The sequence below is a fragment of the Oncorhynchus kisutch genome, linkage group LG27 (assembly GCF_002021735.2).
Source record: "Oncorhynchus kisutch isolate 150728-3 linkage group LG27, Okis_V2, whole genome shotgun sequence".
Classification (NCBI taxonomy): Eukaryota; Metazoa; Chordata; class Actinopteri; order Salmoniformes; family Salmonidae; genus Oncorhynchus; species Oncorhynchus kisutch.
The window spans coordinates 14,139,205-14,161,249 of record NC_034200.2 but is presented as its reverse complement, the minus strand read 5'-3'; the positions used below and the strand labels follow the sequence as shown (position 1 = coordinate 14,161,249).

Sequence of the window (22,045 nt, the reverse complement as noted above, 5' to 3'; positions counted from 1 at the left end):
TTTATTCAGCTTCTTGATATGCCACAGCTGTTAGGTGGATTGATTATCTTGGCAAGGAAGAAATGCTCACTAACAGGGATGTAAACAAATTTGTACACAACATTTGAGAGAAGTTGTGCATATGGAACATTTCTGGGATCTTTTATTTCAGCTCATAAAACATGAGACCAACACGCTACATATATATTTTTTTGTTCACTGTAAACACGTTTGTGGTTGATGGAAAGAGGATGGTGACATGGAAGTACCCCACCCACACTGTTACCAATCATTCTGCATGGAAATGTGTATCCTATGAGACTAGGCCTATATAGAAAGAAAATGAATTTAAAGTGACTCCATGTTTGTAGTTTTTATGTTGTTTTATTATGTTATTATAAAGTTAACATCTATCAATCTAGTACAGACAATAGGACAAACAGTATCCTGTGTACAATCAGTTTTAAAACAGACATTGAGGTAAAACTGCTACAGTGCTACAAGTAACGACACTGTCTCGAAAAATGATTTTATCTGCAAATATATACTCTTACTTACTAATATATACATTTACGGTAAAATAAATAATCATAAAAACATCAGGCTTTAGAAATCCATAAAAACACAAAAACTAATTTGTACAAAACTTTGGATTTAAAGACCATAAAGAAAACGTTTATAAGCAAATTGTTTAGACAGACAGACAGACAGACAGACAGACAGACAGACAGACAGACAGACAGACAGACAGACAGACAGACAGACAGACAGACAGACAGACAGACAAAACATTGAATGAAATATAAATGCAGAAAAGCACACCTGGTATCAACAATGGTTGCTCAGTAGTTTATCGTAGTCAAAAAGTCATGTAATGTGAACCCGTGATAGGGACATTCTGGGGCTGGCCTTTCATTTCAACAGGATTACAGCAGTCAATGTATGAGGAATGTCTAAGTCTATGGAAGATGGACATGGTGAGAGCTACACATGCCTGAGACAGAAAATATATAGTTGACTATTTCATTAACCATCAACCTTTACTATTTCTCAGGAGCTTCTGGAACCAGCAACACTATTGCTGAAGTTCTTTGCTCCTTATGGTCTTCATAACTCTTGATTCAAGGTTCAGTAGTGTAATTTTTGTTCTGCAAAAGGTATAAATATTGTTTTGCATTTGATCTCACATAATATAGGTGTACTGATGTACAGTAGACCTGTGAAACAGGTGTCAGATTTGTCCAAGCAATGAGTAGTTCATCTAAGCAAATGCTCTACATAATTGTGAATCCACAGTTGGACCAGTAAATGCATGATTCCCCAACCAAAACAAAGAATAGCAAACAATACTTATCAAAATATGTCTATTTGGTTAATGTACATACATGTCTATGCTGTCTATTTGCAAAATGAATTAGTAGAAAACTTCACATTGTTGTTCAAACTAAGTCTAAACACTTTCTTTCACAGAAAGAATAATAACATACATAAACATGCAGTTCCTTATGAAAGTATTCTCACCGCTGGACTTTTTCCACATTTTGTTGTTCCAGCCTGAATTTAAAATGGTTTTAAATTGAGATTTTATTTGTCACACACAATATCACATAAAGTCAATGTGGAATAAAGTTTTTTGTTGTTGTTGTTGACCAATTCATAAAAAATGAAGAGCTGAAATGTCTAGAGCCAATGAGTATCCAACCCCTTGGAGAAGTACACTTTGGATGGCGTATCAATACATCCAGTCACTACAAAGATACAGGCGTCATTCCTAACTCAGTTGCTGGAGAGGAAAGAAACCACTCTGGGATTTCACCATGAGGCCAATGGTGACTTTAAAACAGTTACAGAGTTTAATGGCTGTGATAGTGGAAAACTGAGAATTGATCAACAACATTGTAGTTACTCCACAATGCTTACCTAATTGACAGAGTGAAAAGAAGGAAGCCTGTACAGAATAAAAATATTCCGAAACATGCATCCTGTTTGCAACAAGGCACTAAAGTAATACTGCAAGAAATGGGGCAAAGCAGTTAACTTTTTGTACTGAATACAAAGTGTTATGTTTGGGGCAAATCCATCACAACACATTACTGAGTACCACTCCGCATATTTTCAAGCATAGTGGTTTTCCCAGAGGAAAAGCTGTGGTGTATTCAACAAGGGAAATAGTTTGCAAATGTTGGCTAATGTTAGCTAACATATCCCGTTTGTTAACGTTAGCTAAGAGCCTGAGAAGATAGTGTGCGGCGAACATAAGTGTCTGTTTCAAGTCTAAAATACCGCTAAAATACCGCCATGTATACTTTCTACTATATTTAGTAGGAATAGCTAAGTCGTTTTCAGGTTGAATATTGTCGCTAAAAAGCCACAGTAATCCTTACAAAAAGTAGCTGTTTGATATTTCACCATAACATTTTTGAATGTCCATTAAAATCGTTCAACTGAAATTGTTACTCTGGCAACATGTTCCCTGCAAACGGAAGCCATGTTGAACTCGACTTTGATTCAGTCTGCTTTCCAACAGACACTGGGAGATGAATTCACCTTTCAGTAGGACAATAACCTAAAGCACAAGGCCAAATCTACATTGGAGATGCTTACCAAGAAGACAGTGAATGTTCCTCAGTCACCGATTTACGGAAATATTTGTTTCTAGCAATGATCAACATTCAATTTGACAGAGCTTGAAGATTGTTGAAAAAAAGAATGGGCAAATATTGTACAATCCAGGCATGCAAAGCTCTTAGACACTTACCCAGAAAGACTCACAGCTGTAATCGCTGCCAAAGGTGATTATAACATGTATTGACTCAGGGGTGTGAATACTTATGGAAATTAGAAATGTCTGTATTTCATTTTCAATAAATTCGCTACATTTAAAACATTATATCTTCACTTTGTGATTATTGGGTATTGTGTGTAGATGGGTGAGAAAAAAATATATATTGATAATTCAAGCTGTAACACAACAAAATGTGGAATAAGTCAAGAGGTATGAATACTTTCTGAAGGCACTGCACCTACATACATGTTAATAATTAGCAGCATACAAAGGGAAAAGTCTTGATAGTTTCAGTGATGCTGCTATTTCTAAGGTTGGAGGAGAAAGAATAAGCCTGGAATCAGAATCAGAATCAGATACACAGTTTTTGGTCAATGTTTTACAGCAACTGCAGCTGGGTTGCCACTTGCCATCAGATTGCTGTTCATGATATACAAATGATACACTGAGGAGCATTTCAGATTACAATAAGTAATAGCTTACAGATAACATAGCATATGTGCATTCATTGGGCATAACAAAAAAAAAGAAATAATTATTCTAGTGGGCAATTCCCTTTCAAATGTTCATTCTCAAACACTAAATAGCATGGGTTTGTCTGCACCGGGCCACGTGGTGATATACACACCGTGTTTCGGTGAACGTTACTAACACTGATAAAAACGAGGAGAATAAGCTTCATACTCTTCAACTAGACACAAGTGCTGAACTTTCAAACTCACTTTAGACCGAACTGCTCCTCCAGCTGAAAGTTATTTGTCTTTGGGCTAAACGTTTGTGTTTATCATCGACCGTACTGTGGCCAAACCTCTTGCGGCAAAGTTCCGATGAGACATTTAGTGTACATTGTATAGGGATAAACGTCGATTGCTTTCTTAATATTCTTCATTTCAAACCTGTTGACTTGTGCTTTTTGAGATCAGAATAATCCCAATTAATACCACAGATAAAAAAAAGCCAGACGATTTGAGAATACATGAAATGTAAAAACAACATTCACTTAGGTACAATTGCATTCTAACCCCAACATTAGTAACAGGTTAACACTAGATCTATATTTAACATAAAAAAATCCCATTCACTCAGTCGAAAAGTTAGTTACCACTTAAATACCACAAATGTTGAGTAGAACATGTGCTTTTGAGTGTATCAATAGCTAGGTTTCCATCCAACTGACTACAGATTTTCATGCGAATATTCTAAAATCTGCATAAATAAAATATGCACATTTTCCCACCAGATATGCGTTTCCATCTAATTGACTTGTTGCAGATAAAAGTCTGTACGTGATGACGTAGTGCACATAAAGCATACTTTCGCGGTTGAATTCCCACACAAGTTAAATGGGTTTCCATCACATTTTCAACTCTACTGATCGTTTTGTCCCAAAATGTTGCGTTATATAGCGAATGTGCCCACTCTGGTAACAGCTAGAGATACAATGTGGGTATAGCCTACATTATGAGATTATCATGGACAAAATAGCGAGATTATTTTTACTTGTCAAACTGTAGCCAAGCATCGATCATCATGTCACCAGAATAAGTATCTTGATATTTATTGGAAAGGCCCATCAAGCTCATCACAGTGCAATTTCACCCCCCTGTGAAGTTCACCATAATTGATTTAATCTGTAGCCTAATAAATGGCATTCTTTTCCAAGTCGTATTGGGAGGACCACACAACAAGTCATCGCGTGACTCCAAGATAAAAGCATTTCCACCGCCATTTTTTTGCATGATTCATTTTACCAACACAAAAAGTTTGCACATTGTCTAAAGTATTTTGTTTTGTCGACATTTGGAAAGTTTACCGGCAAATTTGCTGTTTCCATCAGGCCTTTCATTGCATTTTTATATCCGACATGAACTTTATAAGCAAGTAAAAATGTTGGATGGAAACCTGGTTATGGTAACACAAAGTTGAGAACATAGCTCAGAAATGCTGTTTTTTGTAGATATATAAACTCATCCGCATTTTATTTAAAAAAACAACACCATGAGGGTGAAGAGCAGAGAGTACCACAAAAATATTGTTGTCACTATCTGGGCAAGCGGCAAAGTCGTAAACCCCTCCAATTTATCTTCCTCAAATCTGATTTTAAACCTAACCCTAACTTGAACCATGCCGCTAACTTTATACCTAACCGTAACCTTGAATTAAGATAAAAATATACATTTTGTTTTCATACATTTTTACAATATAGCCAATTTTTTACTTTGCTGCTGGCCTATCAGGTGGGAATAGAAAAATATGACATGTTCATCATAGATGAGTAGTATGTAGTAGTATGGTGTCCCAAAGGTTTAGACAGTGCTGTTCTGCTCTACATGAAGGTGACAACACAGAGTACACAGATAATTCACCAATATGGTGCTTGTTAACAGCACAGTTTATATAGCCCGTATAAAACCTACTTCTCTTTTCCACTTGTCAGGAAACCAATACCTTGAAACACCTTTCTGGAAATCACTTGAAGTCCCTCCTTGGCTACAATCAGCCCACTCTGTAATGGTCTCCTCTTTCGCCTCTATCGATGACATGGTGTTCATCAACATCAACATCATCATGTTGTTTGTCTGAATGGAGCCTCCATGGGCGCACCTCTGTGTTCTGGAACTACCTCAGCATTCTAAGACAGGGGCTGAATCCACCGCATCGCATGACAGGCGGCTATATATTTTTTTGCCTATTAGCTGACTGTACTATAGCTGAGTCGGTTAACGCTTGATCAAAGTCAAATCAAAGCCTCTCAAGTCCTCTGAGCCCGACTCGTACAGTAGCTTCTTGTTTTATATGTTGAAGTCTTAAAAATTTTTTTTTGGGGTGAGGTGCAGAAAGAGTGGTGCCAGAGGCCCTATCTATTTGCAGGTGTGAACATCGTAGACTCGAACACACTCTTGGCAGCTGACGTAGCAGCACCAGTGGAAGATACAGTGGCACTTCTCCTTCCGTTTCTCCGCCTGGGTGTTGTGTCCCCGGCCGCAACACAGCAGGTCGCAGCCGTCGATGCCGTGCGACGTCAAGTTACAGGTGCGATCGCGTGTCCCGAACGAGCCTGTTTCTGGGTTGGGTTCGCAGAAGTTGGGCGAGCTCTCGTAGTAGACCAGGTCTCGCTCCGTGGGTGGTTTGAAGAAGTTGTACTTGCTTCTCAACGTCTCCACCCAGCCACGGGACTCCTTGTGCTTCTCCACCACCATCTCTGAAGCACTGTCATACTTGTCCTTCATGTAGTCTCCAATCACTCTGAAGTCAGGCTGGGACCACCAGCATGTCTTCACCTCACAGCTGCCGGACAGGCCGTGGCACTTACACTTCAGAAACATGTTGTCATTCAGAGACTGAGGGAGAGATAGACGCAGGGATGCAATTAATTTAATGAATGTTAAGTCTAACACTTTATGAATGTTTAATCCATAAGGCGGATATTATCAGTGAGTGTGAGAGAGAGAGAGAGAGAGAGAGAGAGAGAGAGAGAGAGAGAGAGAGAGAGAGAGAGAGAGAGAGAGAGAGAGAGAGAGAGAGAGAGAGAGAGAGAGAGAGAGAGAGAGAGAGAGAGAGAGAGAGAGAGAGAGAGAGAGAGAGAGAGAGAGAGAGAAAGAAAATGTCTCACTGTTCGACCCGCCTCATTGTTGTGGCGGTTCATGGCGGAGCGCGCATCGGGCCGGTTCTCACGAGCGTCTGCAAACTCCCGGGACACCATACTGCCGAACTCCACGTCCTCGCTGCAGCCGCCCCACTTCCAGCCCTCGCCGGGCGGACCCTTGTGGCGCGTGTCGCAACCACAGATGGTGGCCGAACCCTCCGCACAGGACCGTGTCACCGCGAACGCCACACCAGCTGATGCGATGGCATGAACGAATGCTGACTCACGCGTGGCTGTAAAGAGAGGGAGAAGTAGATGTCAGATTTATATATATATCGTATGGGTACATTCTTACAGACGTTAACAACCACATAGGTCTTATAGCTGCTTGTAGGCAGCTCAGTTCTTGTGTGAAGGATCTCTGTTTGTGAATGAGTATAGTTCATACAGATGTAGGATCTAAATTTGATCACTCTTTTGTGGCTGCAAATTTTCCCACAAAGCAGGAAATGCAAAATTGTAGTGTATTTCAGTTTTTAAAAGTCTTCTAAATTTCCACTTTGAAATTTCAGACTTGATTTGCCCTGGCGAGAAATGTATCAACCCCTACAAACATGTCCATTAAATGTCCATCATAAATGTCCATCAATGTCCATCATAATAATCCACATTTCCTGTTGCTGAAGGATTATTTTCCTGCTGTAGCAAACCAGCTCAAATTAAGCTCCTACATCTACAGTATATGGTTTACATACAGGGCCATACATCTGAAACCATGGCAGTGCAGAGAATGATAAACTGTCACCAATAACTTTGCAAGAATGTACCCATTAATGTATCTCAAAAACCACGTAGGAATTCAGATCAGTGTCTACCGAACGATGATGCTGGCACCTGCTACTTTTCTGTGCTGTCCTGTATAATGCTATATAATACTGTAAATGTCACACATCAACCCTACCAAGGCAAAGATTCAATTTACGTAATCATTAGACCACGCTTGTTCATGAAACAATGCTCCATCAAGCTACGATCCATACACATTCCATCGACAGTGTCATAGACATCTGCAATGTATGACTATGTTGATTGGCATGCCAATACAGTTCGATTCAATCCAATCTGATCTGCTTGAGCAATCGAGGACAGTCATCTGTCTTGGGTGTGTGTGCGTGTGGTGAGAGAGGGAGGGAGAGAGCAAGCGATAGAGGGAGGGAGGTCTCTGTCTGTCTGACATAGTTTACTGATGACTCATCATCAGAAACTTCCAGGGAGATGAGAGGAAGAGACAGGCCTGACAGGACTATAATTAACAGACTCAATTAAGCTTTTGAAAGGTTAGGAAAATGGCCTCACACTATAAGACTAAGCCGAGAGCGAGAGAGGGGGGGGGGGGGTTCAGGTGATGTGTCGTACATGTCAAACTATAACCATTTAATATGAGGTGCAATGTTTCACTGAGGTCTCGTTGACGTTCCACTGTCCCTGATTTTTACAGGATCCCTTATGACAGGAAGGATTCCCTGGATATATGTGCTTAGGTCTTGTATGGTCTTGCACAATGACAAGAACAGAAAGACAGCCAGGGAGAGAGGGTAGTCGAAGGGGAAGAGAGCGAGAGGAACAGGGAAAAGGAGAGCAAAAGGATGACGGGAGGGAAAAAGAGAGAAAGAGGGAGAGAGTTGGACAAGAAGAGGGAAAAAGAGAGAGAAAGAGGGAGAGAGTTGGACAAGAAGAGGGAAAAAGAAAGAGAAAGAGGGAGAGAGTTGGACAAGAAGAGGGAAAAAGAGAGAGAAAGAGGGAGAGAGTTGGACAAGAAGAGGGAAAAAGAGAGAGAAAAAGGGAGAGAGTTGGACAAGAAGAGGGAAAAAGAGAGAGAAAAAGGGAGAGAGTTGGACAAGAAGAGGGAAAAAGAGAGAGAAAAAGGGAGAGAGTTGGGGGGGAGAGAAAGAGTGAACAAGTTGGGGGGGGGGGGTGAGAGTGAGATAAGTAAATTACTATGGGGAGTAGGTACTGTGTGAGCTCCTCCCAGGCTGCAGGTTTGAACCAGTTTGAGGAATAAGGGGCATTAAGAACAATGATGCAACAGAGGTTTACTGGCATCCATTCTCCATCACACCCTCCCTTAGCAGGACTGTACCAAGCACTATTATAGTTTACTCTGGGATGTCGCATCTCAGCATTGAAACGAAAGGCTTCCGCATGCTTCGGTTCGGCTGGTGCCTAGACGAACTCAGCTAGGCGAACCGAATGAGCGTGCACACACACTCCCTTAAAAGACCTTCGCTTGAAAAACAAGATTCATTTTATTTCAATTGAAAAAAGTGCCAATGGTACTTTGTCCATCTTGAGACGCTGTAGCCAGTATACACTTCCTCAACATTGTCAGAATTAATCGTAAATAAGTGAAGAAATCGGTCATTCATTTCGATGTTTTTGCCCAGTAGATGTTATTCGTGCGATTTTTAATTTAACTAAGATGTTTGGTGCTGTATTTCAAGTGAAAAGATGTGCATGAAAACGAGTCGTCTATCATTGAACGACAACAATCACTTCATTGAAGAATCCCTACTGTTGACCAATGACCGATGAAGGGGCGTAGGCTTCGGCTACCGAAAGTACTCCAAAAGAACCTGGGGTGTGCACGAACATCATTAAAAAAAACGGGCCTAATACCAAAATGTGTCACAAAATGTGACCAAAGTGTCGTCATAATATATGCACAGTTTATTGAGCATCTATAGATGGACTATCCAAAGAAGTGTTACCCAACCTTATCCCCAGTATCTCCAATATCCTTCGCTGCTCCTTGCTCATAATGTTTTGAAATTGTGTGATATATATATACGCCGCGGATGGGGAAAACAGAATAAAAACAGAATAAAGGGCTAATCTATTTGCTTGGACCTCATCAGAAAATGTCTTCCGTTGAAACGTACTGATAGAACTTTACAAATGGCAGCGCAGTTGATGTTGACCGTCTTCTTGTTCCGTTACCCTGAAGCAGTCACTAGGTGGTGGCTGGTAGTTGGAGGTATGAATGGTCTAAAGCTTGGGAGGTTGTCTTTTCTATTTGATTATCAGGAAGCCAATAAACCACGGGTCAAACCCTTACGGCTTACTGACACTGATGCCACGGAGCAAAGAAAGTGGGAGAGAGGAGGGAGAAATGGAGGGACGAGACCAAAAGAAAGGAAAATAAGACCTCTGGGGACAAGATGTGAGAAAGAAGGAGAGACTGAGAAAAAAGAACTAGGTCCTGACATCTAGGGGTGGATGGTGGGTGGGACAGACCAGGGCTTACCTGGAACAGAATGTGCCGGGGGGTGCCCAGCCTAAGTGGACTGATTACTTGTGACCCCCCCCTATCATAGTTTGCCGGACCCTGGCATGGCAAGTGGTCCCAACGACCTGCTGGGGGGCTGAATCCCCTATTGTGCTGCCACTGTCACGCCGCGTTAGCCCCACAATGGCCCCAGATATTTTATATGAATTCTGCCCTCGCCAGTGATTAGTGGGGACCAAGTTAAGTCATAGCAACAGAGAACTATGCGTTGGCCAGACCCCGCATGTCGGCAGACTGGGAAATCCCTATTCAAATGGTTTAATAAAACAATCTAAAGGGCGTGTGAATGGGGAAAAGCGCTTTCTCTCCCGGCTTAATCTCATGGTTGCGGAGATATTGTGCTCCGAGCAGCGCCCAGTGGGGTGCGGGGCTAAGGTCCCCCCATCAACTCCATTTACCACACCCATTCTTTCTTTCTTAGCCAGAGTTAATGATATTATGGTGCGCTAACCTCACCTCCCCCAGCATGGAGAAACATGCACTTTATGAAAAGCAGGGCCCTCTTAGCACATCCTAAACTGTAACACTTTCTCATCCGGAGGTCAGGGGTCATAACCTGAATTCCCTGACTGACCTTTTCACTGCTTGGTTTAGTTGAGGCTTTAAGCACCTAGGAGAAGCATATAAAGTGCATCATTTGAACGCATTGACATTTGAACACCTAGAATACAGAAGCAGATGCCTTTATTTTCCATCTAAGACAGTTTTTTTGTATATCAGTCCAATCAATCAAGTAAAAATATCCTGATTCTCCAACCCTTGTGACTAGGGTTGTCGGTGGCACATTATTCTCGAGAGTACTGCAGTACTATAAAGTCCCAACTGTGAAATGACTACCTGAACTATAATTCACAATCGGGACAATACCACATATTATTGCTAATTGTGAGTCCATATCATCACTTACAGGTATTACATAATGGAGACCTAGCCTATCAGAAAGACACTCAATATCTTTCGTTATCCATTTAATCCACTGGTGTGACTAACAGTGCATGTTTATACCTGTGAGACTCAGCTTTTGTGTCTGTGTTCGTGTGACTGTCTGTCCTCTCTTGTTGGCCTTCCCTGTTCTAAGCAACTCTAGCAGTCAGACTAGGCTAGGGTTTGGCTACTTCTCCTACTCCAAGTGCGCCAAACAAGCTCTCCAACGAATGTCCCTGTCCTGTCCTGTCCGACGCACGCATGCACGCACACACACACACGCACGCACGCACGCACGCACACACACAAACTGAGAACACCTGCACAGTTTGCCTCCCCTTTCATCACAGACAGATTCCAGCGGCACATGTTTTGACACTTTGGTTAATGTAAATTAATGAGTGCTGACGCAGACATAGCCTGGAGGTATGTTAGGCCCTGTGACAAGGGCAGGGCGGGCAGAGAGTGGAGAGAGAGAGAGAGAGGAGAGAGAGAAAGAGAGAGATATAGGAGAGTGAGAGAGAGTGAAAGAGGAGGGAGAGTGCGAGAGATAGGAGAGTGCGAGAGAGAGAGAGAGAGAGAGAGAGAGAGAGAGAGAGAGAGAGAGAGAGAGAGAGAGAGAGAGAGAGAGAGAGAGAGAGAGAGAGAGAGAGAGAGAGAGAGAGAGAGAGAGAGAGAGAGAGAGAGAGAGAGAGAGAGAGAGAGAGAGAGAGAGAGAGAGAGGCAGAGAGGCAGAGAGGCAGAGAGGCAGAGAGACCTCAGGAAGAGCCCCCGTTTAACGTGAGGGAGAAAGATAACTGGCTGCCCATAATCTCTGTCATGCTTATCGGTTAGAGATGGTGCCACATGCATTCATGTAAACAAATGATGGAAAACACCAAGGAAAACTGTCCCAAAACCCGAATAGACCCGAATACAATGTAGAACGTTTGCATAACAGCACATCTGCATGATACTGTTTGTTTGATGTGTACTGAACAAAAGGAGAGGTAGCGTGAGTGAGAAGGTGTGATCGGTACAACGGGTTGTTGCCAGAACCAGCAATAACTCACTCAGTGTTTCAGGGCATTCTATAACCTGTGTGTCTATTCAAATAAGTGTATTCTCTGTCATACACTGAGTGTGCAAAGCATTTCCATGACATAGACTGACCAGGTGAATCCAGGTGAAACCTATGATCCCTTATTGATGTCACCTTAAATCCACTTCAATCAGTGTAGATGAAGGGGAGGAGACAGGTTAAAGAAGGATTTTCAAGCCTTGAGACAATGAAGACATGGATTGTCTGGCTTGGGGGTGATTGGGCAAGAATTGAGGATGGATGGGCGAGACAAAAGATTTAAGTGCCTTTGAAGGGGGTATGATAGTAGGTGCCAGGCGCACTGGTTTGAGTGTGCCAAGAACTGCAACGCTGCAGTTTTTAACGCTCAACAGTTTTTAACACTCAACAGTTCCATGTGTATATCAAGAATGGTCCACCACCCAAAGCAGATCCAGTCAATGTGAAGCATTGGAATCAACATGGGCCAGCATCCCTGTGGAACGCTTTCGACACCTTGTAGAGTCCATGCCCCGACAAATGGAGGCTCTTCCGCGGGTAGAAGGGGGTACAACTCAATATTAGGTAAGATGTTCCCCAATGTTGTGTATAAATCCATTCTAAATCACACATATTTGCCTTCAGTCATCCTTTCCCTACCTAAGTGATGCCATATACAGTAGGTTATGTATCTGAAGGAGAAAACTTGAGTCCTGCTCTTTCCTCAGCTTTGCCTGGAAGCTGTTCACAGGGGGATGCCTGCCAATAAACTGGTTAAGACAAGGGATTGGTGTTAATAGGCTAACTGACAGATAGGTGCAAAGCTTTTGAGGCCTATGGTTCCTTTCAGCCTTACTCCCAATAAAAAAAAGCCTAAGGAGGAAACAAACACACATCCGTCTGCTCGGCAGACAAACAGAACAGACACTCTAGCCTTGCCGGGGGACAATGGACCCGATGCACAGACAAATACAAGCATCAATCAAAGCAAATGAAATGAAATGAGAAACTTCTCCCTTACTAAGCCCTATCAAAAGACCCTGAGCCCCGCCAGTCACTCTCCCCGGAACCCTGACAAAGACACTTAATCCAACCACTTTGACCTCTCACGTTTTTAAGGGCTTCACTGACCTTAATCCAATCAAAATGATTTACTAAAGCCCCCCCACCCCTACCCCCCCCCAGACCCAAAGAGTAGCCTGGCCTGGCTGCCTCTCTCCCCACCTCCCCTTTCCACCCAGTGCCCCTGCAATTTAGACAAGGAGGGAGAGAAGCCATGGGGGTGATGTGGAGGTATTTACACCACAATGAGGCCAGGGACTGTGAACCCCTATCATTACCCACCTACTTGAGCTCAAGCCTTCTCCATCAATGTAACAACTGGCTCAAGAGTTTATTAAAAGCAATTGCCCCAACTAACCCCACATCCCACTCTAGTAAACATCAGTCTTTTCCAAACCCAGTTGACAGGTTTAGACCCCCCCCCTCACTTTTTCCTCTTCTCCCTCTCCTCTCCATTACCCCTCCATGCTCCTCTCTGCTCATCCCTCTACCCTTGACTACAGGCAACTAATCCCAGGGTCACAGTGCAATAGTGTGGAGACAGAGAATCCACTAGCTTCATGATATCACAGCTGAATAATACAAGGATGAACATTTTTTGAGTAAAATATGGGTGCTTCTTCTTCGGTTAACTTAATCTCAAATAGAGATGATGGAACAGAAATGAGAAAACGTCATTTTCTGCTTGAATTTAATTGATAAGGTCTGACTTCATCCCTATTTTACACACCTCACATAGAAGCTGAGGGGAGGGAGAGGGGGAGCCTTGAAGGGGATTCCCTTCCAGAGAAAATTCCAACAAAAGACAACATTCTCCACCCAAAGTGTGTGTACACATCATTTCATCTGTTCAAACAGCTCATAGCTGAGTGACTCTCACAAGTCTATTTCAACAAGGATTTTAATTGCATATGATTCTCTCTCTCTCACACACACACACACACACACACACACACACACACACACACACACACACACACACACACACACACACACACACACACACACACACACACACACACACACACGATGGAGTTAAAAAGAGTTGTTTGTTTGATCTTTCAACTACCAACATAATATAACAACAACTTACAGCACAATGGTCTTATTCTATCCTCTCAATATCAACACCAGTTGCAGCCCTGATTAAAGTGAGTGGTAGAGTTTTAGTTGAGACAGGGTTAGGTACCGTTTCTCATTTGAAATGCCACGCATTACCAACATTGACAGGCAAGGAAATGATTACCGTACACTAGTATTCATTCAAGAACTTGGGAACAGGCACAGGGAAAACACTCACTGCATGTATTCAAGTCATGCAGGAAAATAATTTGGTTGTCACTTGTATTCTACAGCACAGTAATGTTTTTTTCTAATGTAGCAAACGGTTTTAAGACTTGGTTCTCACAGTTAAGACTTGGCTCTCACAGTTAAGACTTGGTTCTCACAGTTAAGACTTGGCTCTCACAGTTAAGACTTGGCTCTCACAGTTAAGACTTGGCTCTCAAGTGTTATTACATGTATATTGTAGGCTGTCACCCATAGCCGTCCTGTTCCGTGGATGAGTAGCCCAGCAGGAGAAATGACAAGGCTGCACTGCTTTATTATAGTGTCTTTTCTCTCAAGATATGTTGTTACCTTGTCAAGCACTGGTCCCAAAAATTGCTAGCTTGCAGTGTTTTATGAGCAGTGGTGGAAAAAGTACCCAACTTTTTATACTTTTTAAATTTTACCCCTTTTTCGTGGTATCCAATTGTTGTAGTAGCTACTATCTTGTCTCATCGCTACAACTCCCGTACGGGCTCGGGAGAGACGAAGGTTGAAAGTCACGCGTCCTCCGATACACAACCCAACCAAGCCGCACTGCTTCTTAAAACAGCCCGCATCCAACCCGGAAGCCAGCTGCACCAATGTGTCGGAGGAAACACCGTGCACCTGGCCACCTTAGTTAGCGCGCACTGCGCCCGGCCCGCCACAGGAGTCGCTGGTGCGCGATGAGACAAAGACATCCCTACCGACCAAGCCCTCCCTAACCCGGACGACGCTAGGCCAATTGTGCATCGCCCCACGGACCTCCCGGTCGCGGACGGTTACGACAGAGCCTGGGCGCAAACCCAGGGACTCTGATGGCACAGCTGGTGCTGCAGTACAGTGCCCTTAACCACTGCGCCACCCGGGAGGCCCAACCGTCATACTTGAGTAAAAGTAAAGATACTTCAATTAGAAAATGACACAATTAAAAGTAACAGTCACCCAGGGAAATTCTACTTGTCTAAAAGTATTTGGTTTAAAATATACTTAAGTATCAAAAGTAAATGTATAAATGATTTCAAATGCCTTATATTAAGCAAACCAGATGGCACCATTTTCTTGTTTGCACAGAAAGCCACGGGCACACTCCAACATTCAGACATCGTTTACAACGAAGCATGTGTGTTTAGTGAGTCCGCCAGATCAAAGGCAGCAGGGATGACCAGGGTTGTTCTCTTGATAAGTGTGTGAATTTCACTCTTTTACTGTCCTCGCAAGCATTCAAAATGTAACAAGTGCTTTTGGGTGTCAAGGAAAATTTAAAAAGTACAATATTTTCTTAAGCAATGTAGTGAAGTAAAAGTCTTCAAAATTATAAATAGTAAAGTACAGATACCCCCAAAAACTACTTTAGTAGTACTTTTAAGTATTTTTTACTTAAGTACTTTACACCACTGTTTATGAGTGTATCCTGTATTCTCTTATTATATTATCATACATTACCTTTGTCCAGCACTGGTCCGAAGATGGCCTTGTCGTTGATGGTGGTACAGTTCCAACGACGGCCCCTGAATTGATGCTGGCACTCCTGGATGCCGATCTTCACCCCTTCTGCCACACTGGGCATTATCTCCACATAGTTCCGGCAGAATCGCAGCTGCTTGGGCACCAGGCCAGGAATGGAGCCGCACAGGATAGGCTGGGAGCCCAGGGACGAGTACTGGTGGCCCACCGCTAGGGACCTGCATGGGGAGAGAGGAGGCAGTGACATGATATACTGACTATTTGTGTGTGTCTCTCTTTCTTTGTGTGTATGTTGTGCTTATGTGTGTACGTGCAGTGTGTGTGCGCGTGTGTGTGTATCAGGTGTTACCATTAAGCATCAATGCCTTATCCCTCTATCTATCCCCTCTGTAGCCACCTGGCGTTTGTGTGGGTTGAAACCGCAGTCCCAGTGCTATACTCCACAAAGGTAACCGCGGCACGAGGAAAGATGAAAGTCCCCCCGTGAACCCAAAGTGGTTCATAGACCTCTAGGTTGACAACTTGGAAACTCCACCTTGTAATTACAGAAAACCACACCTTTTTTTTAAGTGTCCACATGCTAAACAGGCCCTTGACTTAGGGTAATGAGAGTACAACTGTACATTGAGACTTCAGACGGATGTATTAATTACACATCTATCCATCCATCCATCCATCCCCATTTCTCTTTGAGGATGGATATTCTGGGATGCAACAAGTGCAAACTTGATTGTTCTCTGATAATATCTTTCTGTCTGTGTGTGTGTCTTACAATTAAGGTGTTAAAACATCGCTCGTAACCATGGAAACGTGACAACTCTCTCGGTGCTGTGTCATCCCATGTTATGTCATTGTGGTACTTTTGAAGAAGTCTTTTGAGGCAGCATGCTGTAATTGTAATGGTTTGATCTACAGAACGCACCAGTCAATCTGACTCCAGTCAGTTTGTATTTCCACTGCAGAGGCCTACTACCGTCAGTGGGAGGGTCGAGAGTGGGAGGATGACAACCATCCAATGAGGATGAAAGGAAGCATGTACATGAGCATGAAATGAGATTAAATAATGGCCACTATGTTCTAACAACAGCTGATACATGTTATTGTCCCCAATATTTTGGACACATTGACAGCAAATATATTTCACTTCGATTATCCATTCCGCAATATAGGTGCTTGGTTGAGATCCAACTGTATTTCACCCATGTATTACAATCTATTAATAAGATACACTCAGACCACACTCGTGCACTTCCACATCAAACTTTTAACATAAGAGTATTTTTCCTTCACTCCCCACTCACTGCTCCTCTGCTCTGCTCCTCATAATCCATCACATTGTTTTCATCTAGCCACCATGCATTCATTTCCATTCACCCTCTCCCAGAGTACCACATACAGTTAGGGTTAATTCCATTCCAATTACTATCCATCATTGTCAGCTCAGGTAAATTACAACTCATAGAGACAATAGGATTAGATAAACCTCATTCTATGAATGGGATTGTTATACTAATCCATTCACCATGAATAAAAACGTATTATATTACAACCGCAACATAACCTTTGATATAATAACTGACTTCCTATTGTCATTGGCAAGGCAACTACTGCATAGTAGCAACAAGTTCCTCGTTGGCACTCCAGTCAACAGCTCCTTCTGCAGTAAACTCAGTCCTCGCTGAAGCTGCTATTGATGACAGTAATCTGGCGATCCATGTCTGAGTGATTTGGCCATTATGACAGAGACAGAGAGTGCAGTGTTTGTTTGCACAGTGATCTGCTCCAACCTCCAACAGTAGAACAAGGGAATTTTACACTCATCCAAAATAACAGGAGCTGGACAAAAAGAAGATGAAGTACATAGAAAGAAGGGATATCCGCTCACTGTTTTTGACACTCCCAAACGTGGCTCCGACAGTAGGCCTCAAGCCAGAGCAGGTGGGAGCAGGCAGGACTTGTGCAGCTCAATTATCTCACTATCTGTTGACCTGGGCAACGATGTAAAAGAAGTAATCACTCTGTGATCACAACAACGAGATTAACATACAGAGCCAGAGTCTCACATGAGGCATTTCTAAATTCCACTCTAAAAAAGAGATGATTTAACCGTATCACTCTACACTGAGAGGTTTACCAGAGACTTCGTAGCGTTGAGATCATCATTAGAACCATCTTACGATGTATCTTTAGTAGCCAAACTGTTTCCCAGAGGCTTCGTTAGTAACGTTTGCCCTTAAAAACGTTTGCACATCTACGAGTGATCCAGACACTTGTAGAGCAGCTAAAGTGCATCGTTAGATGCTTTTTGCCTTTCAACATGACTTTACTCACAGAAGATCTCCGTTAAACATATAATCGAGATGTTTAGGCTAGGCATCTGTCTGACTGTAAGCTCCAATAACTTCAGAACGAAGTTGACTACAAATACAGAGTGCCAAAGTATTTGCAATTACTACAAACAAGGGACAGATAAAATAATGCTTCAAATGAAAACCGGGAAAACTACATTAAAAGATAAATAGGCTACATGGGCCTATACAGTATATTTCAATCATATTAAAATCATATTGAGTTTTATTTTTGCCACTCGGCTACTGCCTGTCATTTTTGCCTCAATATGCTTCATGATGTGTGACAAGGCATGTGCAATTAGTGCATTATTATTGGGTAAGCATGTTAAACTGCCTCAATATTTGTAGCCACAGATTATAATACGTCTCTAAGAGCTGATCCGTCGTCAGTACTGTGGAATAATTATAATATTAAGGTAAGATTTGAGTGAAGAATGCTGATCCGAGAGCAATGTTGCTTTTCTTTCGATTCTACCAGTGTCGACAAATGGCTAAAGACGCACTTAGCGATCGTTCTCTCTGCGGGCTTGTTCCCGGGAAACACTTAAAAACGCTGCCTTGGAAATAACGATGCGACTGGTACGATGATCGCAAAAGCTTAATTAAGTTACATTGCAACTGGAGAACCCGAGACCCAGGTCGTTCCAGAGAGACAGGCTGACCTTGTGTACCAGACGTTTGCGTCGCAAATCAAGTCAACGTAGCAGATATATTGTTTGCGCTAACAAATGAAGCTGAACTGAATACACCCAGTCTCATGCGTCTGCCTTCAACCTCTTGTCTGTAGCCTACGTACGTCAATGGGTTACCGAGTAAGTGTAGCCATTTAGTACTTTCCAAAGTATATCCCCGAGCAAATGGCGGAGCAATGTGTCATGCTCACTTTAAAGGCTTTCCCATATTATTTTCCTTGGCTCAGAGACATGACTAGACCTCTGGTTAATCATATATGAGAAATACAAAAAAGAAAGACGGGGGGGGGGGGGGGGGAAACAGGCTCTAGAAGTGTCTGAGAGGATATCAAGTCCTCCCGGCCTGCATGTTGTCTGCGACACATATGAGCGAAAGCAAGCACGCTAGTAAACAAGGAAACTCCTATTCCGAATGGACCTCTCTTTGGCGCTTGTCAATCCGCACCCTGAGGCGCTAAAGCTGAGCACAGCGGACCTCGCACAACAGAAACCTGAGTCCACATCACAACCCACCGCAGACACTTGCTCCTAATAGCCATAACATGTAGAGCAGGAATGTGATGACTTCTGAACCATGCCAAGTGAAACCAGCCACACAAGTACAGCCCCCCTCCGCAAGTGTGAGCAGATAAGATCTTGTCTGGGAAAGACTGAGGGAGGAAGAAGGGAAAACAAGTGGCACAGCTTTTCATTTGACCTGTAGACGTTCTGTTCTGCCAGGAAGAACCTGTGAATGTCTCTGTGGGTGTTGAGTGAGGTCAGCAGGTGTAAGAAAACAAACAGCGGCATGGTTTCAACCTATCCAGCTAGCTACATAGATACTGTACTGCTGTATATGTTTTTATCTCACCATTGTGCTGAGCTTCTTTTTGTATTGCATTATGCTGTTCCCCATGCCTGGTAATATGGTTGTACTATTTTAGGTGTTACCTGTTGATTCCTGTTTGACCATGTATGAGCTGGTTAAAGCTAGTATTGTATGACTACTGTGTGAGTGTATACTGTAGATGATCAGATCAGAACAGGCCAGACAGACAAACAGAACCTGCCTGGACAATAGACACAGTCATAAGTCTCGGGACGTACAGGTGCGGCGCTAGTCTCAGCACAGAGGGAGTGGGGTGCTCTCGAGGCGCCATTCTGACCAAATCATTTTTTAAAAATGAATAGCTGATATGGCCGATCATAAAACGCAAATTAGGCATCATCACTTGGATGTCAACAGTTAACCGTTAGTTGGTTAACTGCAGAAAATAAATTTGACTGGTCAAGCTTATCGGTCTACAGGTTAATTAGCATAATTTTTGGGAATTAAATGTCTGAATTTTTGTTAGTTCGTCATGTTTCTAATTTATCACATGCGCATCGCATACAGAGCCTATTGGAAAAACCCTGTCTCGTAGTGAACGCTCACACTGCCTAGCTCCTCAAACATCTGTTCTTATAAACCCAGTCTTTGCAAAACCTTTCTACACGCAATTGTGCGCGAAAACTGGGTTTTGATTTCTAAAAATAGGAGGAACCGACCTTTCTACTACTGGGCCTATTTTACATACATAGATAACTGGGGTAATTTTGACCCCAAAAAGAAACTATTGGAAAAAGCAACAATCATAGCAAAATATCAAACTTAATTTTTATCAAAATTACATCATTAGACATGTAAATAATGTTACCTGAAATAAAATATAACCAAAACATTTCATTTCCATATTCTGGAAATCCAAAATAGATATATATTTCACTTAATAAATAATGAGCATCTCTTTTCCAAAGTGCAATCCACACTAGTACAAAAAGCTGATTTACCATAATTTGATAGTAGTATCAATTCGTTTTTAGAATTTTGAAATAAATATGAATTGTGTCTTATTTATGTGTTAAAAACGGGGCGGTACACCAACATTTGAAATATACTTAATTTTATTGACAAAATTATTCAACCATTGATCCTGAGAGATAATGACCAAAAATATGGCTTAGTTTTTCTTTATTTACTTACCCCACAGCCAGCATTAGCATCGCTGCTAGTGAAATAATGGGAGTGGTAGGGCCTATGGCAGGATGCTTAAAAAAGCATGCCCAAATCCTCAGTCACTTTAAACCAAATGTTAAACAACTTAAATACCATAACAAGTTGCACATACAGAATATTGGAGGTTAGGAAATCTGGTATTTATATAACATTTTTTTTCAGAGGGTAGCTGCATTACAGTTCTACCAAGTATTTATACCACTGAAATATTGTAAGAGCTATTTTGACCTCAACGAAGCAATACCCTTTGATTTATTCCGCAGCCTGAATTCAAAACGTATAAAATGTGTTTATTTTCTCACTTATCTACACGCAATACCCCATAATGATATAGTGAAAACATGTTTAAGAAATTTTAGAACGTGTATTGAAAATGAAATACAGAAATGTCTAATTTACATAAGTATTCACACCCCTCAGTCACTATTTTGTAGAGGCACCTTTGGCTGCGATAACAGCCGTGAGTCTTTCTGCATAAGTCACTATGAGCTATCCACACCTGGATTGTGCAAAATAAAAATAAAAAATTCTTCAAGCTCTGTCAAATTGGCCACTGTTGGAACTGTTGGAATCATAGAAATAGAATGATTATTCTAATTATATGGTTGGTGTTTAGCATGACAACATATCAAAAAGACAGGTAGGAGTTATGAAAGGGTAGGAACCAAAGTGTTGTTCAGTATTTCCCAGAGGACTCTAGTCAAATTTGAATTGATGTTACATTTAGACAACGATTACAACATACTGATCTACACCACCACTGGTAGCAACTTGTATTAGAGCTAACGTTTGCTTTGCCCTAGCTAGTGCATTTAGCTAAATGCTATCTAGTTAGCGATTAGCATTATTTTAAGCACATGCCAGCTTCCTTAGACTAGCTAACTAACTCACGTTTTGCAGAGAGTAAGATACACAAACTAATAGTATAATAGAGAACATATGAATTCATCTTCAGAAACAATGTGGAAAGCAGCATTGTTCTTGTTTTGGAAGAATATGTTGAGTGAATGAATTGACAGCATGATGTGACAGCTTGTTTGAGCAGAGTAGAAAAGATTGTTGCGGCGAAATATTGTTACTCATTGAATTTATTTGATTTTCGTTTTAGAAACTGTTGCTCCCAAATGAAAACTTCAGGTCGCACAGCAAAATATTTAATTGTATATGAAATGAAATTGGTCACACTTTAGAGCCCTGTCTACACCCCACGGCAAAATGTGTAGCATTGCAAGAAATTAACTCAAAAATGTAATTGTTTTCCTCTCCGCCATCGAGGGGGGGTGGCACTAAAATATTTTCCCCGCCAGGTAGGGGGTCCCCCAAACAAGATTTCACTGAGGGCCCCCTAACAGCTAGGGTTGGCTTTGGTTGAAGGCAGTCTGCATGTTGAGAAGATATAATTAACTGTTTGAACCCTGGAAGTTTAACTTCCTAGCCTATTTACAAGGGATGTCTTACCTTGCTTCAAAGT

At 42.0% G+C, this 22,045-nt stretch overlaps 1 protein-coding gene across 1 annotated transcript; it reads right to left on the bottom strand.

Annotated features, from left to right (window-relative positions):
• Positions 1-349: 349 nt before the first annotated feature.
• Positions 350-21,523, bottom strand: LOC109871519 (protein Wnt-3a). The gene is made up of 4 exons (XM_031806397.1): positions 21,462-21,523; positions 15,476-15,714; positions 6,378-6,643; positions 350-6,105 (listed from the first exon to the last, which is right to left on the bottom strand). Exons 1-4 carry the CDS (start codon positions 21,521-21,523, stop codon positions 5,626-5,628), a joined length of 1,047 nt encoding a protein of 348 aa, XP_031662257.1. The 3' UTR covers positions 350-5,625.
• Between the last annotated feature and the right edge of the window lie 522 nt (positions 21,524-22,045).

Excerpts from the sequence above, each read along its gene's own strand:
- LOC109871519 (XM_031806397.1), bottom strand. The coding sequence starts at position 21,523 with ATGAATTCATATGTTCTCTATTATACTATTAGTTTGTGTATCTTACTC. Across the intron at positions 15,715-21,461 it reads TTACTCTCTGCAAAACGTGA|GTCCCTAGCGGTGGGCCACC; the intron begins GTTAGTTAGCTA and ends CTCCCCATGCAG. Across the intron at positions 6,644-15,475 it reads CGGACCAGTGCTGGACAAAG|CCACGCGTGAGTCAGCATTC; the intron begins GTAATGTATGAT and ends CTCTCTTTACAG.